The sequence below is a fragment of the Micropterus salmoides genome, unplaced genomic scaffold (genome assembly GCF_014851395.1).
Source record: "Micropterus salmoides isolate LMB-PRFRI ecotype aquatic unplaced genomic scaffold, ASM1485139v1 Ms_hic_scaffold_1, whole genome shotgun sequence".
Classification (NCBI taxonomy): domain Eukaryota; kingdom Metazoa; phylum Chordata; class Actinopteri; order Centrarchiformes; family Centrarchidae; genus Micropterus; species Micropterus salmoides.
In genome coordinates this window covers 40850374-40872510 of record NW_024040040.1, presented here as the reverse complement: position 1 = coordinate 40872510, position 22137 = coordinate 40850374, and the positions used below count along the sequence as shown (strand labels likewise).

At 42.0% G+C, this 22137-nt stretch overlaps 2 protein-coding genes and 2 non-coding genes across 4 annotated transcripts; 2 read left to right on the top strand and 2 right to left on the bottom strand.

The window, feature by feature from the left end:
• Positions 1 to 6020: 6020 nt before the first annotated feature.
• On the bottom strand, positions 6021 to 6111 carry trnay-gua. Its single transcript is given in 2 exon segments — positions 6021 to 6056; positions 6075 to 6111. It is a non-coding gene; the product is annotated as a tRNA-Tyr (tRNA).
• Positions 6112 to 6584: 473 nt separating this feature from the next.
• Positions 6585 to 6657, top strand: trnaa-agc. Its single transcript has one exon. It is a non-coding gene; the product is annotated as a tRNA-Ala (tRNA).
• A 349-nt stretch (positions 6658 to 7006) lies between these two features.
• trim55b (tripartite motif containing 55b) lies at positions 7007 to 12850 on the top strand. Its single transcript, XM_038727813.1, has 8 exons — positions 7007 to 8404; positions 8824 to 8993; positions 9727 to 9901; positions 10110 to 10205; positions 10905 to 11138; positions 11241 to 11263; positions 11672 to 11796; positions 11888 to 12850. Exons 1-8 carry the CDS (start codon positions 8276 to 8278, stop codon positions 12046 to 12048), a joined length of 1113 nt encoding a protein of 370 aa, XP_038583741.1. The 5' UTR covers positions 7007 to 8275; the 3' UTR covers positions 12049 to 12850.
• A 1107-nt stretch (positions 12851 to 13957) lies between these two features.
• Positions 13958 to 15533, bottom strand: crhb (corticotropin releasing hormone b). The gene is made up of 2 exons (XM_038714539.1): positions 15345 to 15533; positions 13958 to 14886 (listed from the first exon to the last, which is right to left on the bottom strand). The coding sequence occupies exon 2, from the start codon at positions 14864 to 14866 to the stop codon at positions 14357 to 14359; it is 510 nt and encodes a 169-aa protein (XP_038570467.1). The 5' UTR covers positions 14867 to 14886; positions 15345 to 15533; the 3' UTR covers positions 13958 to 14356.
• Positions 15534 to 22137: the final 6604 nt, after the last annotated feature.

Here is a 22137-nt window from a genome sequence, read left to right as displayed (position 1 = left end):
CCAACAATACAACAAACCACACTACAATTACCATTAGGGTTATCTCGAAATCACGAGAAAATGATGAGTAAAAAAACATTTGATTAGGGCTTCCATATATATGAATATATAGATAGACATTCTATACATGTCTATTTGAATTTTTTTGTAAATGTGTCCTGAATTGATGAAGATATCTGTTGTGATGTGGAAGAGAATCTGTGATACAACAGACCAGAACGTCAGCCAAAGGGGTGTATCCCATGCAACAGTCCTGTCTCTTTCTTTTCTTCTTACAATGACATGCTCTGTCAAATCATTATCATCAAAATCTTAGCCAAAATGTACATCCGAAAATACTTACAGAGTACACTGTTATATTGACAAGATGGCTAAACATTTTGACTTGCTTGTTCATAAACAAGACACAAGGACTTGTCGTTCTGATGGCACTGACAAGTTCAGTGACATAAAGATTTGCTTTTAGAGATAGACTAAGGATTTTGAGGAAGTTATGGGCTTTTGCAGGTAATCCACTGTGTTGTGCCATTTGTACTGCCTGTTTTGAGAAATGCACTTACTGTTTTGCAAATGTTAAGGATGATTCGAGAAATGCACCAAAGCGACTGAGAAAAACTGTAACAGTACCTTGATTTACTTATTAACATTCATCCCTAGATAGTCCACAATGATTCAGATATAACTTTAAAATTACTAGAAGATTTGTACTAGTCATTACAAGTTATCTTTCTATAGCATTACATTTGCAGTAAGGTGACAGTATTTGTAGTTCATTGGGGTATGTTCGTACTTTTTCCATCCCTGATCACACCCTAATTGATGTTTTGAGGTGAAGAATTTCATCTCAGTGGGTCTTTTCAGGACAAATGTGAAAAAGCAAATCTAGACATTTTCTGAGAATGCTTACGAAGACCTTTTCAATCACAGGCAGTGACTGCTACCATCTGTATGAATACAATATGACTTCCACCTAACTGAAATATTCATGCAAAAGAACAGATGGCACACTTTGCTCTGCTCCGTTTTCTGGTCCCAAATATACATTTGTCTTGATTATGAGTTTGTAGACCTTTATGTGTGCAGTTGTGAGTGAATACATGTGTATAATACCTCCCTTGTGCATTCTTCAGCCTCGACAGTATACCTGAAGGCCCTATATAATCAAAACTCTATGTACCACCACTGAGCAAGATACAGTCACACCAAGCTGGCAGCCCCTGGTCTCAAAACTCACAGCACAGTGACTCTGGCTTTTCTTCATACTGCTCTTAATTTGTCAATCTTTATTGCATTTTACCAACCGGCACTGCAATGTTATGAGTCAGACAGTAATGGCTAAAAAATTATGAAGTCACTTTAATCACAAAGACACAACCCATAACATCTTCTTAATTGCTCTCATTTGAATTCACTTTCAGGAGCCAATCTAAATGGTGAGCATTTAAGCAGTCCTTTCGTGTTGTTACTGAATATGTAATCAACCTTTTAAAGACTACTAATTAATACTGAATGAAGTTGTGTGCCCACAGCTTCACAAAGTAATAAGAAAACATTATTTGTAGTAGATTATAGGAAAAAGATAAGTAAGTCTGTAAGTCTGCTATATTTAACACAGAGTTACAAATAATCACAAAATTTACAGTTAAGAGTAGGATATAAATGTAGATATTTTTTCACTAATGTTTTAATTGTTATTCTATATTTCTAAGACAGAATTCTCACCTGTAAGGTGTTAACTTGATGCACGCTTACAGTGTCTTTACAGCTGTCGTTCCCATCCTGTGGTATGTCTTCCCTGGATGGACCACAGTTGAAACAGAAAAAGAGAGAGGGGGGCTGGAGAATGACATTCATTCATTTTCAGTGATAACATCTGTTTAAAATGTTTAAATATGACTCACTGACTCTGATGTGCCTGTGTGAAAGGCATTGTGTGAGTGTGGCCTTACAGTTTTTTTTTTAGTCGCTATGGTACATTTCTCAAACCATCCTTTACATTTGCAAAAGCCTGTAACTTGCCCAAAATCCATAGTCCTTCTCTCAAAAAGTAAGTATTTAAGTCAGTGAACATGTAAGGGCCCTAAGAATAAAAAAAGTCCATGTGTCACTCTGTAAGTATTTTTTGATGTAAACTATAGCTAAGGTTTTGATGATAACGATTGAAAATGCACCAGGCTGTACTTTTTCAGTATGGCATATACATCAATTTCAACAGTACAAAGTAACAATTGCAAGAGATTGTTACACTATTACTGGTTGTACTGTAATTTGTTGACAGAGCATGTCATTGGGATACAGAAAAGAAAAAGACAAGAATGTTTTACAGCACTGCATAGCCCAATGGACAAAACTGCATCAACGTATTCAACCATTTTGCATGTAGTGACTTATGCAAGGAACTTGTGCCTTGATGTTTTGGGTGATGTGCACAAGTGACTAGATGATGTGGAGGTTGAACAAGTAGTTTTGAGAATTTCAATTCTGATCAGAGAAATTAACCAAAGCGACCTCCGGAAAACGGTAAAAAGAGAATGGAGCGACGAGAGAGAGAGCGCGAGAGAGAGCGCGAGAGAGAGCGCGCGAGAGCGAGATCACTGGGGTAACAGACATGACAAGGGTTACCGAACACTAGACGAAAGACAAGACAGACCCCCAAAACCCAACAGACCAAAATAACACTAACTAAACACAAAAGTGCAACACAAAGGATGGCCAACCGGCAGAGCGTGACAGTACCCCCCCACCGACGAGCGTCTCCACGCGGTCAACAAAATCCAAAACAGCACAAAAACAAGGCACAAGCCGGCCCAGGGTGGGCGGAGGGAGGACAGGTCGAGCCAGGGTGGGCGGAGGGAGGACAGGAGGAGGGCCAGACCAGGAACGCTCAGGTGGGTGGCCAGAGGGCAAGGCAAGGGGGCGACAGAGTTCGGGAGGTCGCACAAGCAGGCCAAGGGGACAAAACAGTTCTGGGAGCCGTCCCGGAGGACGACCCGACAGGCCGAGCAAATCAGGGGGAAAACACAGTTCAGGAGGCCATCCCGGGTGGCCAGAGGTGAACAAAAGTTCAGGAGGCAGACCCGGAGGTCGACCGAGCAGACCAGGAGGGCAAAACAGTTCAGGTGGGCAGCAAACCCACTGGGGGCCGAGCAGGAGGCCGACGGCAAGACCTCAAGACCTCTCCGGAGGTCGGCACCCAAAGCTTGGGTGCTCTGGAGGCACAGCTGGGCTGAGGACCACCGGCGAGACAGCTGGGCTGAGGACCATGGACCGGACACAAGGAGCTGGAGTCGGTCCGACCACCGACTGGACAGCTGGGCTGGGGACCATGGACCCGACACGAGGAACGGGAGTCGGCTGGGCCACCGGCGAAGCAGGTGCCGGTCGGACCACCAACGGAGCTCTAGGAACGGGAGTCGGCTGGGCTACCAACGAAGCTGGTGTTGGTCGGACCACCGACGAGGGAACAGGAGTCGGCTGGGCCACCGGGGAAGCAGGTGCTGGTTGGACCACCGACGGAGCACTAGGAACAGGAATCGGCTGGACCACCAACGGAGCACAGGGAACAGGAGTCGGCTGGACCACCGAGTGAGACCTGGGAGCAGGAGTAGGCCAGGGATCAGGCAGGCGGCTAGCAGCGCTAGCGGGCCGGGAATCAGGCAGGTCTGATGTGGAGCTAGCAGCGCTAGCGGGCCGGGAATCAGGCAGGTCTGATGTGGAGCTAGCAGCGCTAGCGGGCCGGGAATCAGGCAGGTCTGATGTGGAGCTAGCAGCGCTAGCGGGCCGGGAATCAGGCAGGCAGCTAGCCGTTCTAGCAAGCCGGGGGACAGGTTGGTTGCCGACGGGTCGCTGATGGTGACCTGGTCACCTCCGATGACCACCACGGGAACCCGAAAAGATGGCTAGGCGACTCCCTTCAAAGGACGACTCCGGGGGAAAGCCTAGCCTCCAGGCTATCAGGCCATAGGCTAGGGGATCGGCTGAGGTGTGGAGGAAGTCACAAACCCACCCAGGGAGAGAGTCTGCTGCTCCTGGCTGAGCAGCCAGGCTCTTCCAGGCAAGGGACATGATAGCTGCCTTATGGCTAACATGACTAGCCCCATACCACATATTCCTCAGCATCAGAAGCTCCCTCAGCACGTCAGTCTGTTCCTCAGTTAGAGTGTCTGCTGGGCTCTTAATTGGTCCGGTCATTCTGTCACGATCGTGGTGTGGAGGCAGGTTGGAGGACCCAAACGCAGGACACACAGCGGAGCAGGTATAGTTCAACAAAGGGTTTTAATATAACCAAAAGCGAGCACACTTACAGGTGAGTGGCTGAATAACAGAAATCCAAAAGTACAGGGAGACGAGACAAGACAAGACAAGACAAGACAAGACAAGACAAGACAGGACAAGACAAGACAGGACGGTTACAGGCAGGCAGAGAGTACACACACAACAGACCGGGGGGGAAACATGAACAATGACCAGACAAAGACGAGACAGAAACACCAGGTATATATACACAGGGACTAACGAGCAGGGCGGGAGCAACACAGGTGAAAGACATGAGGCTAACGAGGCACAGGTAGGGAGAGAGAGAGAGAGAGAGCAGGGGAAAACAGAGACAGACATGCAGAGCGATCACTGGGGTAACAGACATGACAAGGGTTACCGAACACTAGACAAAAGACAAGACAGACCCCCAAAACCCAACAGACCAAAATAACACTAACTGAACACAAAAGTGCAACACAAAGGATGGCCAACCGGCAGAGCGTGACAGACATATCTTAAAATGTAACAATCACCTTAAAACCCCACAAGAATGATGACATTTAATGGATAGTGAACAGCTCAATAACTGAAAACCTGAGTAATGGTGCTACTACGTGAGGCAGAAGCTCTGATGGTTTAAAGGGTCATCCATTAATCGTAGTTTGATCCTGGGCTCCTCCTGTCTTTATCCATGAGCACTGACCCCAGATTGCTTCTGATGTGTGTAGAGAACATTTTTAAGTCGCTTTGGACAAAACTGCCAGCCAAATCAGTGTTATTTCAATCAATACTAACCATGCTGTGCAATAAAACACCCTTGATCTTTGCAGTTTCTTTCTCCAGAAATCAAGCTTTCAAATATCCTACCAACAATCCTGGGAACCCCAAAAAGTTTCAAGGATCATAACTATGCCATCCGATGTATGTACAGACTCCACCATCAGAAGAAATCTTTGAGGAGAAATCTACAACCAGCTCCCTGCATAAGTTGCAGCTGAACAGTATGGGCAGAAAAATGTCAACGCCTCCTCTATGCTCTCTAGTTGGTGGGCAAACAACATATTTTTCAGGTAACAATACATTTTTGGTTTCATCACTAGTACAAATCAGACATAAAACAATCACCTTCAAACTCCCTCTTGAACAGAGTGCGCGCAGGTGTGGTCTTTTTCATTTAACATGCATATCAACAATGCAGAACATTTATGCTTACTGATGAGACCTCCACAGTAGTCAAAGCGGTGCTGAACATTTGTAATGTAACCTTCTTGTGTAAGAGTGAAAAAAATAATATCTACTCATCCTTTCTACAGATGTCATTGTTTCAGGGTTCAGAGGACAGAAGATTGTTGTGGCTATTAGTAATCAGGATGTTTACAGCTCCTTCTCAAAATCTATAATCAGAAGAACAAAAAAATAGCAATATGTTAGAAACTAGATTTCCACGTCTTCCAAACAAGATAGTTCATATTTGCATTTAGTGTCACACACATAGAAGTTGCTTTAGAGTTATTTGTAATACTTTCATTATTTTCATTATCATATTTTATTATTTTTATTGAAGTCACTTTCAGCCAATGAACACTCAATACTGCGAGGTGAGGAATGAGGCTCTAAAGAAAGACACACTCCTGGTTTATTTGTGAAGAAGTAAATAGGAAAACCGATATAATTACAGTTCAGGGCGTTTTCTAATTACGCTGCCATTGGACAGAAACGCATTGCATTGTGGGGGTTAAAAAAAAGAGAAAAAAAAAGATCCCTCCTTCGAGCCGGATTCGAACCAGCGACCTAAGGATATCCATGTCATTTTCCCACTACAGTCCTCCGCTCTACCAACTGAGCTATCGAAGGGAGCTGCTTTTCCAACTCGTACACTATTGTTTTATTAGGGTCTGACGTTACAAGTAAATAGTCCAATTATATAATAATGGGCTATGGATAAGTTACATCCTTAACAATGCATACAAGGTAAATTTATGTACAGAAGCGGACGAATGCAGTTTCGCTCTAGTTTGTGCAAAGTCGAGTCCCTCTAGCTGAAATTATTTTGACTTGGGCAAAGAATCGCGGTCATACTGATCCAGTGGCTTTCATGTAATGTTACAGATACGTTAATCGAGCAGATACAGTTAACTTACGTGCTTGTTGACGTTAGCTAGTGTCCTACTATCTTTCCGTAAAACGCTACACTACCGTGATATTTATACGAGGTACTGCAGCGTCAACATCCAGAAACCCTACATTCCAATGATATTCCAGATGAAGGATGTGACGTTTAGCATATTCACTTTCAAATAATTATGAAATCTCCTTCACCGCATCGAGGGGAATTAGCTCAAATGGTAGAGCGCTCGCTTAGCATGCGAGAGGTAGCGGGATCGATGCCCGCATTCTCCAATGTATGTTTTACGAATAGTCGCCCCTATTCTTTTGATTTTAATTTGTTTTTCTTTACGGGTCACTTTCCTGGTGGAGCTACTGTAGCTGTCATATACTGTCGAGTATTTCATCATACATGTGTGGGAGTGGTTTCATCTCAAGTGAGAGGGTTGGATCCTGGATCGGCTAGGATAAAGGAAACACGCGAAACGGCGCCCTTTGATTGGCCGAAAGGGTTCTCTGGTCTCTGAATAATGCCCCCCCTCGTCTCTGCAGGCACAAATGAGCTTTGACTTCACTGAGACATTTGCTGCGCTCATAGGCTACACTAGAAGACATTTTTATTCTACAGGTGTGCAACTCTCTTTGCGGGAATTCACATACTGATTTGCGGATGTGCACATTTTGTCCTTACTTCACATTTTTGATATTTGCAACTTATTCACTGCAACAACTGTAGCAAAAATTTAAGGGTATAAGTTTCTTAATTTGTTATCTGTAGAATGTGATTTGTGCACAAATGCAGAGGTGCAATTAAGAATTTGAGAAGGTGCAACTACTGTGTTTGTGGGAGAGAAAAAAATCTATAAGTATGCAAATCCTAGTATTTTTCTGTGTTAAATTTACTGATCCATGCGTGGCCCTTTTGTTCAACTACAAATTCCACTGTCACAGGTGCCAGTTGTTTTGCTCCAATAAAACCTTCATAGTCGAATAAGTTACAAGCAAGTTTGGTCACAAATCTCATGGTTGGTAAGCTAGCTGTCCATGTGCAAAGATCTATTATCTTAGCCACTGAACGAAACTTACATTAACGCAACAATTTGTTTTATGCTATAAAACACTGTTCCCTTTCTATTGTAGTTAGCTGATTGGCTAGTTAGCTAATGTTCTAACATAGCAATGGATGTCGCTTTTGATGGCAACCTAGGATGATGCCAGCCAACGTCTGACGATTATCTGAAAAGTTAAAAGCAGAAAGCCATGCTTAAAAAGTTAGCATTAGGTTAACATTTAATGCTAAGGCACCCTGCTTACATTTAACAGGGTAAACATAAGACATCTCATTTCTTAGTTTAGCACATCTAAAGACTATTTAATAGGCTATACCTTTTCTAGATACAAGCATCATCAGTGACTGTGGTTAAAGCATACTGTTACATTTAATTGCTAGGAGCTTGCCATAGCTTATAATACATCTTAAACCCTAATATTTCTGGAAGCCTCGAAATCCTTTTATCACAGCTATGCAACAACTTATTTTGAAATGTGACGGAAAGCCTTCACCCCATCTAAAACACATACATACCCTGCACAGACACCCAGTCACCTCTGATAGCAGTGTAGAGGCTGGTAGGCAGCTGTTCAGTACTGCTGTGCTCAGTTTCAAATATGGGCAGGGTAAAAATGGCAACCTTTGACGTGACACCAATAGCTGCTAAAAACAGAACTGACAGCAGCGAGATAGGAGCCCACACCCACCAGGACAAGAACAGCAGGCCTACTCCTCAGCCTGACACGGCCCACTGTAGGTTGCTTTCAAAGAAGGACTCTTTACTAACGTTACCAGTTTTAGTGTTCTTATCTAATTAAGTTTTGGTAGTGTTTTAGGTCTTGCTTAAAGTGTTTGTCAAAAATGAATACCATGGACAACTTGGAGAAACAGCTGATTTGTCCCATATGCCTGGAAATGTTTACAAAGCCTGTGGTTATCCTACCCTGCCAGCACAACCTCTGCAGAAAATGTGCCAATGATATTTTCCAGGTAAGCAACTGAACTAAATGCCAATGATTTATTTTTTAGTATCAAGGGGAAATTACTTATAATCTTGAGGAACACTGTGGTTATACACTCGCATGTCCAGCTCACAATCAATGTCATTTGAACCATAGATATTTTTATAAACTACATTTGGATGACATCGGTTACAGTTGTACATTCTCATGTGTATTTGAGGAGCTTTAGACAGAAAATCAGCACATTAAGTGTTACAACTAATCATAAATGAACATTTAAGGCTATGTTTACAAATATTATGAATGTAATAAACCACTACAATCAGAAAACATTTAGATCTTGAATCAAGTAGTTGTTTGGTGTTAGTCCCTGCAACTGAGATGAAAATATTAAAACCCGGTGCCATCATACTACTAATTTAGGGTTTGAATTGTGTCTGTTTACAGGCATCAAATCCATACCTTCCAACAAGAGGAGGCTCATTGACATCTGGTGGCCGCTTCCGATGCCCGTCCTGCAGACACGAGGTGGTTCTAGACAGACATGGTGTGTACGGGCTGCAGAGGAACCTGCTGGTTGAGAACATCATTGACATGTTCAAGCAGGAGTCCAGCAGGTGAGTCAAATCAGATACACAGATGTAATCTGTTCACTGTCTCTTCATAGAAGACGGTAAATGCTGATCCCCTCACTACATTTTTGCCTTCGCAGTTCAGAGAAAGGCTTTGGTTTTCAGTCAAAGTTGTCTTTAACCCCGAGGGCAGTGCATAGACAAGACGGAGAATAAGGATAAACTGGTGGTGTGATAGCAGGAACCGTAGTTGCAGGTGTGGCATTTGTGCCAGTGGCTTCTGAGTCAGAGAGCTGGAGTGGATGACAGGATGTTTGTAATTGTAGTCATCAATCTACACAGATGATTTCCCTAATCTGAGGAGTTGGCTGTATAGCCAAAAGGGTAGTATGACACAAGATTAACAGCACTCATACACCCAGGGTACTCAACCTCATACTGGATCAAGATTTTTGGCATTATTTTAGGTAGCCAAGTGAAATTTTAATTTACTGATATCTGGAACTGACTTTTGGAATAAATCGACCTGACAATGTATGAGTTATTTATAAAAAAGTAGAAACACCTGTATAGTGCAGAGTGTAATGATGTATTGATTACAGTGCTGACAGTCCATGTGCATGGCAAGGCAAGATTGATGAATCATCAATAAACTATTGATGCTGTGGAGATGTGTACCTGTGACATTATCAAACTGACACTACATGTCACATCAATATCACTGTAATGAACAGCCTGACAGGAATATACCCCCGTTTTCTTTAAACCGCAACAACAGCAAGCCAGCGCCAGAGAGAAAGGAAGAAACACCCATGTGTGATGTTCATGAGGACGAAAAGATCAACATCTACTGTGTGACCCATGGTGTGCCCACATGCTCTATGTGTAAGGTATTCGGAGCTCACAAAGACTGCGAGGTGGCAGCCATCACCAGCATCTACCAGACAAAGAAGGTGAGGCCTGAAACACTCATGGTGGTTGCGAATATTATCAATCATGAGATTATTGGGGAGAAAGACAGCGCAAGCAAGAAAGATAGGTCAATAGGTCGATAGCTAGCTAGCTAGCTAGATAGATAGATAGATAGATGGATAGATAGATGTGTTTAATTTTGATTCACTTGATCTCAGGTGTTTACTGTTCCATGTCCTTGCCCCCCAGACAGAGCTGAGTGACGGGATCGCCATGATGGTTGGTAACAACGACAGGATGCAAGGCATCGTTAGTCAGCTCGAGGAAGCCTGTCGTGTCATAGAGGTCAGTGTCTGACTGCTGCTGCGCCTGGCCGCTCACTCACGCAGCAAGCCTCGCTCTGCGTGCACACTAATGCACCTGCACTCACCTGCACAGTACAAACAAATGTAATGTGTCCTTGTCACCGTCACTCTCCCTGCTTTTATCTGTCTGTGAGATTTAGATAGCAAGGCGGAGACGGGGAAATTCACGGTCTGTCTTCCTCTCGCTTTTCCATGATTTCCCCTACATGCACTTAGCAGGGCATGCCGTTCTGCCTCCGGGCCATTGGCATTAAAACGAGCAGTGTAATTGATGGGGGGAGAACAGACAGATTTCCTATGGTTCACGTGCCACAGTTGGTCATAGTAGGGAGGAAGCTGGAATAGTTCCAGTCCCCCATGTGTCACCCTCATTGGTGTGACTCAGGACAGACATGCAGAATGAGCTCCACTGTCCTCCCTGCACATATGGCACTACAGGATGGGCGGAAGACAGGCGAGCCAGAACATAGTAGTTTACAGTATTTACACGACCGTACAGAGAAAACAACAACTGAATTAAACTCATTTCCTTTGGTTTGATCTTTGGTGTTGAATATTCTAAACTCTATTGTACCCTTGCATTTACAAACTCTACATTTCTCATCCGCAAGACTGTGATGAATGATTCATATTTCCGCATGTGTGTGTCTCCCCGTGTCTCTCACTCATGCATGTATAGGAGAATGGTCGGAGGCAGAAGACGCTAGTGTGTGAGAAGTTTGACCAGCTGTACTCCATCCTGGAGGATAAGAAGAGGCAGATGAGCCAGAAGGTGACGGCCGAACAGGAAGAGAAGGTGAACTATGTCCGAGGCCTGACCCGGCAGTACGGAGACCATCTGGAGGAGAGCTGTAAGATTGTGGAGAAGGGGATCCAGACTATGGAGGAACCGGAAATGGCTTTATTTCTACAGGTCACACTGAATGGGGTTCAACATTTTGGCACAAACTTAACATAAACCAGTTACAATTATCAGTATTTCATCTTTTGTCTTCCTTTGTCTTGTCTCTTTCAGAACGCAAGGCCTCTCCTGAAAAAGTGAGTACATGTTTGCACTGACAATGGGTAACAGGATGTTTGCCGTGTAAAAAAGATAACTTTGTCATTTAAAGGGAAAAATCCTTTCTCACTCAACATTATTAAAAACTATTAATGGGTATGGGGTTTTTTTGCTGCCCTTTTTGGGTTTGTGAGTGATTTATCAAATTTACATCTGCACCTACACTGGTGCACCAGCAGCCTAATGCAGCAAGGTCACACCTGCTCTCGTGGAGCTGCTGAAAGTAATTCTGTGAAATGTAACAAATCATTGTCTTTAGCTGTGGCATCTCAGAATAACTTGTGGAATGTGCTGAAAATCACAGACTGACAATATAAAAGTGTTACATTGTCTGATGGTGATTTCTTTCCCCCCATAAATATGCTAATTACCCCTTCTGCACTCAGGATTGCTGAAGCATCCAGCACAGCACACTTGGAAAAAGTTGAGCGCGGCTATGAGAATATGGATCATTACAACATCGAGTTCAAGAAAGAGTGCAAGGCCCTGCGCAGCATTGACTTCATCCAAGGTGAAGGAGCGGAGTTGGCGATGGCAGCAATTTACTGCTTACTTCTCCGAGTTGTAGTAATCTTGACTTTTATTTTCTACCCTCTCTACAGATGATGAAGACGAGGATGAAGAGGATGAGGATGGAGAAGCAGGCGCTGAGGAAGAAGATGTGGCCCAGACTGTTTTGGGAGGCACTGTCTCTATCCAACCTTCTGCCCCCCAGCAGATTAACTCATCCCCAAGCGCAGTCAAGAGTGTTGCCTCGACCTAGCTGTCAACCACTGGCCCCAGCCAACACCCAAACCTGGAGCAGGATAGGTTTTGCTCCTAGATGTTGATTTCAGGTCAGTTGTGATACTTTTTCTCCCAGATCGGGGAACAGATAGACGGATTTAGATCTGGGCCAAAGGGAAAGTCGGAGTTGCTGAGGTAGATCTAAAGGAAGACAGAAGTTTAAATTCTCTTCTCTCTCTTTCGTTGTGATTGTGTATCACTGCATACTGACTGATCTTTTTTTGTGTCTGATAAAATACACATTCTGGTTCCTCCTTTAGTTGTTTTTTTTAACATACATAAAGACAGACAGGTTATGGGTGTCTATTGGTTATTTCCAGAATTCAGAGTTGCTCACAGATTTTTATGTAACTGACCTTTTGCGACTCACTGCTTAAACTACTATCATTAGGAAGCATGAAAAGAGGCCATCAGTTTTCCTCCCTGTCGTATACTTTTTTATGACCAATATAACTTTATGAGTAGGGTAGTAGAGTAAAAAACTATCACTGTGACATTTCAGTATTTCATTCACCCAGCAGCCTGTATTATATGTTGTGTTCTTTGTTGTGTAACACAGGTATATTTTCCTATTATGGACAAAACATCACATTTTGCCATATTGTGGTATATTATACATTATGTGTCATTAAAACAGAATTGCACAAATAAGTCTTGGTTGATACCAGATTAACTAAAAATACAGCTTTTCTTTAGTTTCATTTTACTACCACATTTGTCGCTGTACATCAGGTTTACGCCTGGACTGAATTACCAATGAAATTATGTGTAACACCCTACCCGTTTGGTGTGTCTGTGTGTGCCCATGTGTGATGGAAAAAGACTTATTTTTCTCTTTCATCCTCCCTTTATCTCTTCTTCACACTCTTTCCCCATTTATTTCTGTCAAAGGAAATCCATCTAGAAAAGGCATTAGTGCCATTTATATACCTCAGACAGTTGTTAGATCCTTCTCTACAGAATGGTTGTGACCATTCCTGCCCACGACCTAATGTACATGTCAGACTGCAGCGAGCCTCAGGCCACCAGTTGTCTGTTTGCTGCCATGCAATGGTCTCACCTTGCTGTGATTCCACTATTCAGTTAGTCCACCACTGAGTCCCATCTAATTATTGTGTGATTGAGTTGGATCCTTTACAAATGGGCTCAGTACAGCACTAAGCCCCAAGTTGCTTAGTGGGCTGAACAGAATAGGATGACTCACACCCACAGCTCTTGTTTAGTTTACCCTGACACTGTGGGTCAAGGATCAGCACATCACGCACATACACATACACATACACATGGACAAACATGCACACAGTGTCTTTCACACTCAGTAGCAGTAGCATCAGTGTCGCATCTCTCAGCTGTCTGTGCTTCCCTATAAGACGTGCTTCTTAAGGATTAAATGTTTAGGAGAATGAATGTTCACCTGCATGACTGCAGGCACTCTTACATCATCCTTTTATACATCTTTGGTCATTTTTTGTTTGTTGTTACAGCTCTTTTTGTCTGCGTTAGAGAGGAGGCATGGTGTTAACCCACAATTTGGCTTGACAGCAATGCCATGGTTACACCACTAAAGATTTTGATGATCCGGCTGGATAATCAGTTGGAAAAACGTTTCTCTATCAATCAATATTTGTGCAGGCAAGACTCAACATGCAGTGGCCATTTGTGTTGTCTCTGACTAACTGTTTGCTTTTTTACCTTGAACCAGTAAACCTAAATTCAATTTCTCCAGTGTTAAGATTACTAATCTATATGTTGGGAAACATTAGGACAGTATGTTAATCAGATTAGTAGTTCAAGTAATGGGGACTAGTTAGTTTTCATTGGAGTTATTATTAACTCATATGTAAGGATATCCACAGAGAAGTGTAAGCATTGCTTTTAATTTTTTATTAAAAATATAGATATAAGATGTTCTCTTGCACAACAGAAAATGACTGGTTGCACATAAGTTTATTAACAAACATAAACATAAATACAGTGATTCATAATCTAAAACATAATGCCAATTTTCTCAATGCAGTATTTCATGTTTTAACTAAAAAGTATTTCATCTCAAACATGAAGAACGGTGTAATTCTACAGATTTGACACCAACATTAAAATGGCAATCGGATCATTATAAGTCAAGCCCGTTTACGCTCCATAGTTTGAGGTTAAAGCTATAAATAACAGAGTGATAAAGCAGCACTATATTGTACAGAGCATGTTTTGTGCTGATGGTAAAAATGCAACAAAAGAAAAGAAAAGAAAGGAGGAAAGGAGATCTTTGGCGGAATGGAAAGTGGTCTTCATTTCCCGAAGAGCTCCATCATTCTTCTGTTACTTTGCGCTTGCTGGGCCAGCTGTTCCGCCCTGGACATCTCCATCATCTCCCGGAGCAGGTGGAAGGTCAGATCCAGGGATATCGGCGGGTCCTCGGACCTCCTTCCCCTCTCCATCGACTCGTCCCCGCGGTCTCCGAAGCTGCTTATGAGCGCCCTGATGTTCCCAACTTTCCCTTGTAAAAGACGCCGCGTCAGCTGGAGTTGCAATGCTCTGTTGTAGATGGCAGGTGATCCGCCGGGATACATGGACGATGATGGGAAAGAGTTAGAGTCCCCGTTGCCCAGTCGGATGAAATACTCCTCTCCAAGCCGCTCCAGGATGGGACCAGACTGCTGCTGCTGCTGCTGGGAGTTTTGGGTTTGGGGAGCTGGGACGCGCAGGGCACCGCCAGGGCTCTCAATAGCCCGACATTCGTAGCGGGGTAAGAAGGCAACTAGCAGAATCACGGTGGTACCAAATAAATTGAGCTTCATGTCAGGATATCAACAGGAATCTGAGAAGGAAAACAAATGCCTGTCATGTTATGTGTGTATTTTCAATCCCAGTTCTAATCTGAAATGTGCTGCGTAATAAGTAATTTACGCACTAAAAACATGCATCGCCTTAACGCAGGCTTGTGTGGAATAGTTTGCGCGTAAAAAGAGGTTGGATATTTGGCTCTGGATATGGATAAAGTTTGAGTATTGTTGCCTACTATATGCATTTGCTTCCAGCTCTATAAAAGAAAACCAAGTTCAAAAATACAATGCAACAACTAAGGACAAATATCCACCTGCTGATCTGTAGCCTAAGTACGTTTGTTAAAACGTTTGTGAAACCAGAGCGCAAGATGTGTTCCATCAGATTTATTTGGAGTTAAGTTGTGTCGAGAAAATGAGAAAATGCAAGTGCCAAACAAGGCATGGAGACAAACACTGACAATATGGATGAAACAAATGAAGCTTTTCATACCTTCAGCCTTTAGCAGTGGTCCAGTAGCCTACAGCCGTGTAGGTTGCCAGGTAGTTGGCGAGATGCCGCCCTCCTTCACTTCTTTGAAGAAAGTATATAGTTACCTTAAGAGTAGACGCTGAATGGACTTATATAGCCAACCCCACTGCAAGTGTCGCGCTCCAAGCTGAGATTGAGTGCGCGTTCTTGTATGGGTGTAACGTGAATGGACGCCTCTGACAAAGTGCTTTAGTTTAGATGAGATGAGTCATATGTGAGTGTGCGCGCGCGTGCACGAGCGTCTACCCGAATGGTCCTATAGGTGCCACACCTGCTGGCATTTTCATTGAATGAGTTACTTCCAGATTATTGCGGATGTTCTTGGACTATAAGAGGAAAAGCACTCAAAATAAGTGAAAGACTGAGTATTAAGTCAGGAGATTTGTGATTGTTTTTTTTTCCTGCTCATTCCTCATTTTCAGAATTGTGTGTCCAGATTCAGATTTAAATGTGCTTTGCATGACAAAAATATTCCTTATTAAATAACAAACTAATGTGACTGCTCCTTAAAATCAACTTGACAACACTTAAGTGCCACAATGCAATAATGATGAATAATTAGCAGACTAAACGTTTTGGGAAACCATCAGTATAGTTGCAGACTCACTTTTGGTGCAATCTGCAGGACTGTCTTTGTTTCTGCATATTGCACCACACTAATGATTCCAAAGCAGTTTCCCGATTGATCTGTGTTGTATTCAGTGCATCTGCAAACAGCTCAGGCTAAGAGAGGGGCATTGTCTCCCAGTGATTCATTGCTGCTGCACATAAGTACGTCACTACCTCTGCCACCGGGTGCCTCGGCCACCTCGCTCCAGAGGGGCCCACCGCCAAGCCACGCTTTCAAGATGGAGAGCTTAATCCAATATCAGACAACCAAGCCATTAGAATCTTAAACAGCTTGATAAAAACTCTCACTTGTCTGTTTCTGTCTGTTTTACAAGTGCTTCAGCTATTTTGCAATATAATTAAATAAATAATGACTAATAATAATGTCTGTGGATTCACATACAGTAAAACATGTTTAAAATGAATGATGAGCAAAGGTTGGCACTTTTCCACTTAAGCATAAATGTCACATATTTGTTAAGTCATCTTTCACAATGTGGTAAAATCCTTCCTATTAATCCTTAACAGTAAATCCATTTCACCTAGACATTCAGCCTGGGGAAAAACTAAGTTCCAGACATACAGTATATGCAGAGGTCAAAATGACTTAGCACGCACTCTGCACTCAAGTAAAAAACAGCCAATTTTAGAGGGAGGAGAGGCAAATATTTGATTGTGTATATGTAGACATGGGGTATGAGGTGGACTTTTACTCTGAATATATGCCATTTTCCAAAATTCATTATCTGTAGACATTTTAGTGAGTTCGGTTCGGGATGTAATTTGCAGTCAGTGAGAAATAGTTTCTCGTATAGCCTTGCCTCTCCACTTTGACGCTCTTCGTGGTCCATGCTGCTTGAGGGGAGGTGTCAGGTCCCATCATGAGAAACACATGTTAGCTGACACAAATAGAAAACACCGGCAGATGAGAGAGTGACTGCTTGTGGTCATCTCATGTCACCTCATTTTCAAATCACTGTCCCTGAACACATCACTGGGAAAGAAATCCTCTCCTGTGACGTCACACCGGAAAAGACTCAGGCTTAAAACGTTATCGCTTTTTTTCCTCAGTTAGAGCAAGTCTCTTAGACGATTAGATTAGATTAGATAATATTTTAATGATTCCTCTGGGGCTGTTGCAGCTCATTATGCCCTTTGTCTCTGACCTCTTTCTGCAGGTAGAAAATACAAAACAATTAATTGATGAAATTCTGGACCTAATCGAGTAATGCTGAAACTCCACAGCAGACACTGCTTTTGAGAAACAGAAAAACAAACTCTCCATGGCAACAGATTATTTTAATTGATCATTTGCCTTTCTAATTGTGATCTGCTATGAGGAGGGACAAGTGCTTCTCGCCGAACTGTCCCTTTCTAAATAATTGGGCAGCGTTCCCTGGTGGATTGAGCTGTGTTTTTCCCAATAGTTCTGTTGTGTTGATCAACTTTGACAAACTAATTTTAATAAACAAGGTCACTCTAGCTCTTTTAAATGAGTATGAACAGGTATTCTGCTGTTGATTGCTTGGACTGCAGAGCCCAGGGCTTCACACTTAGACCACCTGACCTCAGTACTGTAGCTCAGGTGTCCCTCTGGTTTATAGTCCAGTGATATAACCTGTTATTAGAACATCTCTCTAATAGAAGTGAGAACTTGCCCTTTAATCTCAAGAAAAAAGACATGGAACATTTTTACAGAAATTGCATTTCTTGTTTTACAGTTGACCACAAAACTACACAAGGTTTTCAGACAACCAGCCCACTAGATATATAAGTAATTAAATGTGTGATCATGTTCAGCCATGGCCGTTTAAGGCTAAACAGACCCATTAATTATGCAGAAGGAAAGCTGCTGGACACTGTCCTCTCCGGTTTACTTGAAGTTAAAATAGTCTTCAGTGCAACTTGGGAGCTACTTTGAATTGGTCTTGACGCATGTTTTAACATTTAATAAGCAAGTGATAAAGTATGACAATCTCCTGAAGCTCTTGACATGATCACCTTTTGAAAAATTAAATGTGAGACAGCTGGCTTTCCTGCACTTCTCCTGTGGTTTGCATGCAACTAAACAGTGTGTGTGTGCAGCCTGCACGAGAACATGTGAAGCAAAGCTGTCCATAATGCAGCGAAAGCCCCAAGGGACATTCTGTCAATATGTATCAGACGTGTGTAGCTCTGAAGGTGTTAAACTAGAAGCTTCAGTAATGCTTGTTCACATATTGGATGCCAATCTTCTGACACAGGGGCTGTGAAAGGAACATATTTATTGATATATGTATTTCTAATCCTATATGCGTGAATCCCTCTACTATTATTTCACAACCATGGAGACTGCATCCTAATGACTTTAATTTAAAAAACGTATCTTTAATATAAGTCTGATGTTTTTCTATATTTTTCATTCTATTTTATTTTATCATTGCCATCAAATAAAACTCTAAAAACAATCTGCCAGCCCACCTTTTATTAATTTCTGACATCTCTACCTTGTCTGTGGCAGCTGGTGCCTACTTGTTCCAATGAAGCTGAACATCTTTTAAAACAGGTCACAATTATATAGTTTCAATTTTTATAAAACCCTCAATAACTTCCTGAAACAGCTGTACTTTTTTTTAGCAAAGGTTACTCAAAACAGAGAAAATGTTGCCTTTGTTTGGTACTATATAGTCACATTTTGTGTGCTAATTACTGTTTACAGCACCGGGATGGTGAAGGTTGGAAATTAAATTGCCCATATTCATCTTAATGAAGGAACATGTCTCCCAGTGCAACTGTGCAGCTGATTAATGTGTTTTTAATAGTTTTTGGACAATAATGAAGCTCAGTGTCGCAGAGGAATAATATATATCAAGCACTGGATACACAAGCAATACCTGTTAGAAGGATCGCTTCATTGTTGGTTTTGGTCTTTTCATGGGATTTAAAAGAAAGTAAGAAAACTATAGAATATTGCCAGCATTATCTTTAACCTGAAGCCTAGAAACAGCGTTGTCGTACAAATTATGGAATCTCAAATCAATTCGATATCTCATATAAGTCAGGAGGCGATTTTATCATTTTTCATATACAGGTGAGGAAAAGGTCAAAAGGAAAAGGTCTATAAATTTTCTCAGTCATAGGCCACATCTCAATTTAAACAAATTCATGATGAGATATATATTTAAGGGTTTAGTTCTGTTTCAGGATAAACTAAATGTTCTGCCTTTGCATGTTTTTATGTTTCAGTTTATTTGTGTAGCGCATTTAAAAAAGACAGGAGTTGATCCAAAGTGCTTTCCAGTCAAGGCAGATAGGTTAAAATCTGACTCAATACAGGTATACAAAAGGAATAATGCATAATGTAACACAACAATGCAATAGTACAGAGAAGGCAAGACTAAAAAAAGAAACCTAAAACAACTAACATGATGGGTTGAGAAATCAGAATAAAACATGCATGTAATTAAGTGATATTTTATCTTGGTAATACATGAGTAATGTTTTACTCAAATACACAAGAAAAGAGATGTCCACTTTTAGACTGTGTAGATTTGACTGCTTCATAATGTGACAAAAATTGCCATCTCAAGAGAAATCTGGGGCAAAGCCATTCTACCAAAATGGTAACCCAGATTTTTTTTCCTTTTTGACAACACACTTTGGCCATAATTGGCTTTTAGGAGCCCCTTAATAAGAGCATATAATACTGATACTGTCTGAAAGTGTGATCAGCTGCAGGAGTAATGCCAGGCCTTAATGCAGAATGACTGACATACATCGTACGTATCGACATTGACAGTTATCAAACAGCCAAATGTGACAGAAGACAGTCAGAGAAAAGAAACATTTCAAATTCTTTTCTTGATTTTACGCTTGGCTTGTCACTGAGCGTCAATGACCTTAAAAATCTCTCTCTTTTTCTTTCAACGCCGCCACCCTCATTCCGTGCAACAATCAGAGGCATAAAGGCTGAAATGGTTGAACAGGCTTCTTCCTGTCTCTGTGGATGTCTGTCACTTGGGTTGGATCAGTAGTTAATGCAGATATGTTTATACAAGGACTTTTCATCTGGGTTAAGATCCAAAACAAGTTCATCAGACTGAGCAAAGTTGCTAATACGCAGATTAAAATGGCTACGCCCACTATTATATAAGCGTTTTTTCCTCATGTGATATTTGAATGTGAATGGCAAAGCTCTTCCCAGCCGTATGCTTTGTTTTGAGGAGCTGATACTGTCAGTTTTAGATGTAAGATGTATTTATTGTCAAGGGGAGTGCTAATGAGAGAAAACAGTCAGCGTAGGTGGAGGCAGTGTGGTCTTGTCTTCCCTTCTTCAACCAAGCATGTCTGCTGATACTTTTTTTTCACACAAAAGCAGTCACAATAAGTTATGGTTCAGCCAAGGCAGCGTCATAACAGAAATGCACATCTATGCACCACACAACACTGACCAGTTAGAGTACACATATGTCAAAAGGCGCATTTCACACGAATAATGTCTGAGTTGACTTCTTGGCCTTTGTCTATAAGAAACTGGAGATGTGATGTTCTCATTCTGAGCAGTGACTACTTCATTGAATTGACTGAAAGTTGCTAGAGTCCTCTCAGATGATGGCACTGGGCATTTGCTCCATAGGACACATAATGGATGTCCTCCACCACATTAGACAGAATGCAAGCCAGTGAAGATCCAGTTAGATCAGATGCGTAGATGCACTGTTGTTTTTCAGGAAGTGCATTTAAAATAGTCTAATGAGAAAAACAATAAAAGCGGTGCTGGGTTGTGTTACATATTGCGCAGCAAATGGAGTCAAGAAATATCTTGAAAGCCTTTGTGCAGAAAAGGGACCAACCTGACCATGGAAATATAGTCTTGAGTTTGTCTTTATCACATCAGCAGATAATAAGAAGCGTGTCTGCCCAACAAAAACATGCCGTACTCAACTGACCTCCTTATCTGTGCAGGTTTTACCCTTCAGTAAATTGAATGACTCATCCTTTGTTTTCTTTTTTCTGTTTTGCTGGTTAAGATCAGGGGCTGCCTGGAGGTTTTCTACAGTAAGTTGCAGTAAGTTTCCTCTTCTCTAGTTGTTTGTGTAGGTTGTCTATGTTCTCTCTGATCATCAGCGAGGAGCTAACAGGCACTGATCACACAGCAGCAGCCCAAACTCAAAAATGAGACATATACACCAGACAGCAGCACTCTGGAGAGCAAAGGAAATATAGAAGAAAAGAGGAACAAATTAAACAAAAAAATGAACAAACTTTAGGGGGGGGGAGTGTTTTTGGCTTTTGTAACTGTACAATGAATTATGTGTTTTTGATAAATAAAATTGTGGCGTTGAGAGCATAAAGTGTGTAAGAGAATCATTGCTGGATTGAACTTTGTTCTCTGTGATTAATTCGATTGAGTGGCCATAATTTAAAAGCTTCCAGAGCTCAGCATCAATCAACTGAACTAGTCAAATAAAACCAATGTAATGAATCAATCAACAGAGATACACACATTAATCTGGAGCGCTCCTCCGGCAGAAGCCTTTAAACATCAGGCTTAGCCCTCTAGAGAGAGTGAATATACAGGACGGGTGCTTATGATTAGAGATACAGAAAGCACAGACAAAGAGGAGGGAGATACAGGTACAGTAAAGATGGGTGGCAGGTAGTCAGACACCCAAGCTGGTCTTGTCTTGTAAATTCATCAATATGAGTGACATCGTTCCTTGGGATGAGCAACATAGAGAGGCAGCTGACAGAGAAGAGGTGCCAGGAACTGCACTGTCCTTCACTGTCCCGCCTTTATCCAGCGATGACGGGAGGTCATCCAAACATTTAGAAATACAGGGGAGCCGGTGTAACCATCCCTTGAGCTGTTTGTGCAGGAACCTGAAGTTTGATGTTTGAGGAAAGGTAGCAAGCACATAGAAAGAGGTTTGTCAATAGGGTAATAATGTTGATGGCTTAGTTGATTAGCCCAAGGAATTTGCCTTTCCACAATCAGTGCCTTCTAAAGTCATCTACACAGCCAACCTCACCGAGCCAATAAGCCAATATTCACAATTTTACATAAACACATAATATCAGCAACATTTTTGACGAGATGAGGATCCATTGAATGACAAATTAGACATGTTGGGAAATATGCAAAGGTCCACAGGCTACACAGCCT